Source organism: Fundulus heteroclitus, chromosome 7 (assembly GCF_011125445.2).
Source record: "Fundulus heteroclitus isolate FHET01 chromosome 7, MU-UCD_Fhet_4.1, whole genome shotgun sequence".
In the NCBI taxonomy this organism is placed as follows: domain Eukaryota; kingdom Metazoa; phylum Chordata; class Actinopteri; order Cyprinodontiformes; family Fundulidae; genus Fundulus; species Fundulus heteroclitus.
Window position 1 is genome coordinate 11702448 of NC_046367.1, and position 6369 is coordinate 11708816.

Consider the following 6369-nt stretch of genomic DNA (forward strand, 5'->3'; position numbering starts at 1 on the left):
ATTCAATCAAATTATACAGATTTGATCAGATTTTACAGATTGGTCAAAACATTTCCTGTCAAAGGAAACCCAGTAGATTGCATCAAGTCTTGACAAGCAGCATTCACTCCTCCTGAAGGAGCGTAGAGCCACAGGGACAGTCGTCTGCATTGTCCAAGGCTTTGCATTAATCCCTTAGAAACAACCCAAATTGTTTCTCTGGGATCCCTTTTAAATCTCTTTTCTTCACAGCCTAATCCTTTAAGCGTCTTGGCTGTCTTAGTCTCAACTTTAAGGATGTTAAGGTATCTCGACAGTACCTATACCCTGCTTCTTTAGAAAGTCCCAAATTCAGGGGAAACGCATTACCCTGGCCCTACTTTACACTGGCTTCCTGTCGGCCCGCAGTTGAGATGGCCAAATCTGAGAACAAACATCAATCTCTATCTCCTGCTTCGTTTTGAGAGTCTCACATCTCACGGGTAGCGTTAAACCCCAGCCCTAAAGTCACCGGCACTTGTCAGCCCCGAGTTGAGGTGACCAAACCTCAGAAGTTTTTTTTGTCTTTATTTATATTTTGTCTTTTTTATCATTCTTTATTTATCTTTTATAGTTTTTATCTTATTTTAAGTTTTTGACATAGACTTAAACATAGATCCCATTCAATCATTCCTTGGTTTCAACATAAATTCCATTCAACCCTCTCATACTAGTTGCTTTGTTTAATCTATTGTTTTGAGAAGAGAGTTTTTCATCCACAGCACCACTTGATTTAGCCTACGTCTAATTTTCAGCCAATAAGATAATCAAAATCTCCTTACCTTTTTTCGGGTCGACCATGTGGTGCTGCAGATGATTACTCCTTCGTGCCCAAATTCAAACGGTTCCTCCACTTACTACCAAATCCAGGTCACCAGGCACCATCTGACAAACTCGGCCTGTTGCTGCTTTCTATCTCATTCATTGAAGGCCCAACTCTCCCCGGTTCGGAGATTTGGTAGAAAAGGAGAAACAAATTATCAGAGACAAACATTTAAAATATGCATATTTATTACAATTGGAATTGCTTCCAATTGGAGACAAAAACACTTACAAGCTTCATAACATCTGATTTTGTATGTTTACCCGACATCCTACCCCACGGTGCTGCAAGCGATTTGTCTGCTTAACGCTACCCAACACATCTTTAATAGACTGACCAGCCCCTACAAAATGTCAAGGGAGGGGGGAACCCCGCACAGTCTCCAGGTGCCCATCTCCCCAAAAACAAAGGAAATCTGTTCTTGCCTGCTAGCTACAAAAACATCGGAATTTTTAGCTCAGGACTGGTTTTAGGAGTTTAACCAAGATAACATTAACAACCATTAAACATCCTGACTTTGTGCCTGGCCTCTGCTTGAACAGATCTACTGTTTTCAAGTGGGTCAGCAAAAAAAAAAAAAAACCTTCTGTAAACTCCAAGACACAGTTTAGGAATTAAAAGGTAACTCTTATTATTTTCATAAAAAATACCTGATTAATACAACAACTAATCATATATTTCCATAACAAGCCAGTTTTTCCTAAATGCTGAATGCCAGTGTCTTCCAGCCACTTTTCTTCAAATTTGTGGTGTTGGTACAAAGAACAGCCCTATATTTTGATCTGGACAGCTAATGAAAATAAGGGTTAGGATTATTTTTAAAATTCTGTTTTTATGTATAGGTTTTAAAAACGGAAAGAAGTAAAACCAGTTATTTTCTTTTTCCAATTTTATTTTGAAACGCAAAAACCAAAAACCGAACCATACACAGATTCTTAGAAAAACCTTATTTCCCAAAGCTGTAACAATAATTGCCCTCTGCTGAGAATCAAGCCATTAGATAATTGATTTGACTTTTTGACTCAGAAGAATTGGATTTCTGAATTAAATATTTTACACATAGAATAGATCTATTCATTATGCATCCGTAATATTTGTGTGATCTAGCTCAAATATTACACTGTTGTCTTTTAAGATAGAAATAACATTTTTAAATCACAGCCAACATTGATATTACAAACCTCAAATACATGTTCCAAACTCTCAATATGAGTATTACAAAGAATAGTATCAACACTATGAAAATTGCATTCACTTGTGAGTTAGGCATAATATATTTTAAATTTCTTCTCTTTAGAGAGTGTCAAAGAAACCTGTCAAAATTCTGAGAATATTTTCTATTACCACTACCCACTGATGTTTGTTCCTTCAAACTGTTGTCTTCATGATAGATTCTGAGAGTTTAATGAGCTGAACTGTCTTTAGTGGGTTTGAAAAATCCTGTAGTGTGTGATCCCTGAGTAGGCTTAGTTGTGTGATCCTTAGCCTTTCAGCCATGAAATAAAAAGAAGTCTATTGGAGTGAACTCCTTGCTTTTTGAAAATCTTTGAATGTTGTGTAGTTTGTCCACAGCTTGAAAGTTTATTCAAAGTTATTCTGTAAACCTCTGTTTATAGTAATAAGTTCTTACAAAATGTGATAACAATTTCAGAAGTGACATTAATTGTTGCTGATAAATAGATTTGTGTTTTACCTAAGCCGTGTAATAAAATACTACAACCCTTCACATATATTGCTATTTGAAGATGCTTTGATTTAGAAAATAAACAAAAACAAACAAAAAATCTACAATGAATATATTTACAGCGATTTATAACATTGGGTAGAGAGAGCAATTATAGTTTTATTTATATATATATATATATATATATATATATATATATATAAAACACATTCAGTGAATACCCTAAACCTTCATCTGATGTCTGAAAAGTCTTCCTTCACATCATTTTACATTTGGAACACCTGTAGCACATTGTATGAAAGTGCAAGTTTGGACTCCATATGGTGGGAAAAAGACCAACATGCATACCCAATTTTAAAAGCTTAAAACACAGATATTAGATGAAACACAATCTTGATGAAAAGAAAAGTAGAGATGAAAAGGAAGCAATTAGCAGCAATGAAAAAAGCTGCAACACAAACACAATCTCATTCACAATGTTAAATATTCATAACCTGCTCAAAATGATAGATGGATCTGTGTATAGTTCCCAAACAATAGTCATTCCTAAAATTAGGCTTGGAAATAAAATAAATAAATAAAGATACTCAACTTAACCTAGTTTTTTCATTGAGAACATTCTTTTTAAGTGTTTAGAAATTTCCTTCATTTTTAATCCATATATAAATGGATTGAATAAAGGATGATACAGAAATATTTGCAAAGTCATTATAAAGCGTGCAGTTTTTGGTAAATCTGATTGTATTCTAGCTATAACTACATCATATGTAGACAAATAGGAGAAGCTGATTAAAACCAGCAGATGTGGCACACAGGTCTCAGCAGCCTTTTTTCTAAATGTTTTTGAGCTTTTATAAGAAATTACTAATATATTTGCATATGTAAATACAGTGAAGAGCATAGGAACTAGTCCAACATTTATTAATGTAACAATGCCAAATATTGTAAGTGGTGTGGATCTCACACATTGAAGAGTAAAAATTGCATTGTTACAGAATATGCCATTCAGATTTAAGTTACATATTTTAGCTTCAGCGATCAGTATTGCTTCTCCTCCAATGTAACAAGCAGGTAAAAACCAAGCTACAACCAGAAGAAGTTTCACAGTAGTTTTTCTCATAATAATTGGATACCTCAGAGGTTTACATATTGACACATATCTATCAAAGGCCATGGTTGCTATCAATAAGAATTCTGTACCACCTACAGAATAAAACAAAAATAACTGAAAAATGCAGGATGAATATTTTATGATCTGTTTTTCAGATAAAAAGTCAATCAGAAGCTTTGGATAAACAGTTGTGCTGTAAAGAACACAGTTGAATAACAAAGCTGCAATGAAGATGTACATCGGCTCATGGAGGTTTTTGTGAATCCAGATAAGATACACAATAGTGGCATTACTGCATATTATTAGAATATACACTATCAGGATAATAGTAAAATACAAATACCTGTATTTGTTCATTTCTACATAACCATCCAACGTTAAATAGGTAACATTTACCTCATCCATAAATGCTCCCCAATGTCCATTCATTAAGGTGAATTGTTAAAAAGTATAGATTTGTGTGTTCCCACACAATTTACAAACTGTATAATCCAAGTTTGAACAAAGGTTTTTATAGGTTCGCTTTATCCTACAAGGATTGCACCTCTTGAGGCCTTGTGTTCTGTTTATGTTCTTAAGGTAACACGTGTTGCACTGCAAAATGTAAATAATTCTAACTCAAAAAAGTAAACTGCATTAAAGCATACCAACCAAGATGAGGCAGATTAAAAAAAAGTTACATGTCCGTGATTCCTAAATAAATTAGATGTGGATTTTAGATTGTGAATGTAAAGTCAGGAGTCATCTGTGAATTCTTTGTGCACAAAAACATACATAATTGTGTATCTTTAAGTGACAAAACAAAAAAACAAACATAAATAAATAAATAAAACAGGCCAAATTCAGGGTACACTCTAGCTTGCTAGGAAATTTCAGGTTTTTTTCAAAAGCTTAAATGTTATTGTCTGATTTTAAAAACATTAAGAATAAATAACTACTATCAAACCTGTGGCAAGTTCTGGACTTTCTAAACACTGTATGCACAGAAAGCCATTTTCTCCCGAGACAGAAATCAAACAAAATACTTCCCATATAGGCCCTTCTGATTTGCACTAGCTGACTGTAAAATTGATGTTTTTCAGACTAAATTGCATGTGTATGAAGACAATCAGTGTGGGGTTGTTTTGTCTAAAACATGCAATATTTCTCCCTCGGCTTCCCAGCTGGAACATCCGTGCATGCAGAGGAAGAAACAGAAAACTCCACAATCAAGTTGGTGTACATTGCAAAAGCTGAAGCCAGTGGGTATTTTCCATACACTTTTTTTGGCTCTGGGAGTATTTTCCTTGGTGAGGGTATAATTGTAAATTGGAGACAAAGCCAACAAGGCAAGGCAATGCATGTTTTTCATGGAGTTGTGTTTTGGAGATGGACCAAAGTGCATCCAAGAGCTAAGGAGCCGCATGGTAAAATGAATAATGACAATTTATTGAGAATAAATAAACAAAACCTAAAGGCAAGACTGATGAATACAGAACTGGAAAACAAAGGGAGCATAAAGGAGGACCTGACAAGGTCCCCTGGATGAGCATTTATTTATTTTATTAAGTTCATATACTTAAACCATAAACATAGAAGGTGGGCTCAGGTTTCAACTTTCAAAAAATTACACCACAACTATAGATTTGATTACTGTTAAGTTTCTCCCCAATTCACACCTCCAGGCATGTGACCACAACATTCCTCCTGTGACCCAGGCAAACAATGAGCCTAACGCCTCTCCATCGTGAGGGGTGATCATTTTCAGGTGAATCTACATGCAAATCTAAACTCTAACAAGGCCTCACCAGCAGGTTCTATTAAACTTGGAACTCCACACTACTCCAGATATTTTGAGAAAGCTTCCTGGATTGAAAGCAAAACGTCTTCAGCTTTAAAATAGAAGTCCATCCATCCATCCATGTTCTGACCCGCTTAATCCCTCATGGGGTCGCGGGGGTTGCTGGTGCCTATCTTCAGCGTTCACTGGGCGAGAGGCAGGGTACACCCTGACAGGTCGCCAGTCTGTCGCAGGGCAACACAGAGACAAACAGGACAAACGACCATTCATGCACACACTCACACCTAGGGACAATTTAGAGAAGCTAATTAACCTAACAGTCATGTTTTTGGACTGTGGGAGGAAGCCGGAGTAATAGAAGTCCTTTATTTAAATATATGTCTGGTTCCTGGCCTGGGGTAAACAATAAAAAGGTATGTACTAAGGTTTTATGGTGTATTATAGTAATAGTAATATCATCTTTATTGTCATTGAAACATACATTGAAACATACATTACAACGAAATTTGTTTTCTGCTTTCAACCCATCACCCTTGGGGAGCAGTGGGCTGCCATGTGCGGCGCCTGGGGTTAAGGGTCTTGCTCAGGGACCCAGAGTGCCGGGGCCGGGGATTGAGCCGGGTACTTGCAACCTTCTCTGACGGCAAGCGCGCTGCTCTTGATCAGATTTTACAGATTGGTCAAAACATTTCCTGTCAAAGGAAACCCAGTAGATTGCATCAAGTCTTGACAAGCAGCATTCACTCCTCCTGAAGGAGCGTAGAGCCACAGGGACAGTCGTCTGCATTGTCCAAGGCTTTGCATTAATCCCTCATACTGAGCAAGCATGAAGCGACAGTGGAAAGGAAAATTCCCCTTCAAAGGGAAGCAGTGGCGGCTGGTGAAAAAAAATCTTGGTGGGGCTGGCCAATAGATTTTCCTGCCTAACCCAGTACATGCATTTAAATTAAAAG

The 6369-nt window shown here is 36.6% G+C and overlaps 1 protein-coding gene across 1 annotated transcript; it reads right to left on the reverse strand.

Moving 5' to 3' along the window:
• Positions 1–2894: 2894 nt before the first annotated feature.
• LOC118563693 (olfactory receptor 13C2-like) lies at positions 2895–4047 on the reverse strand. The gene has a single exon (XM_036138920.1). The coding sequence runs from the start codon at positions 4039–4041 to the stop codon at positions 3118–3120; it is 924 nt and encodes a 307-aa protein (XP_035994813.1). The 5' UTR covers positions 4042–4047; the 3' UTR covers positions 2895–3117.
• Between the last annotated feature and the right edge of the window lie 2322 nt (positions 4048–6369).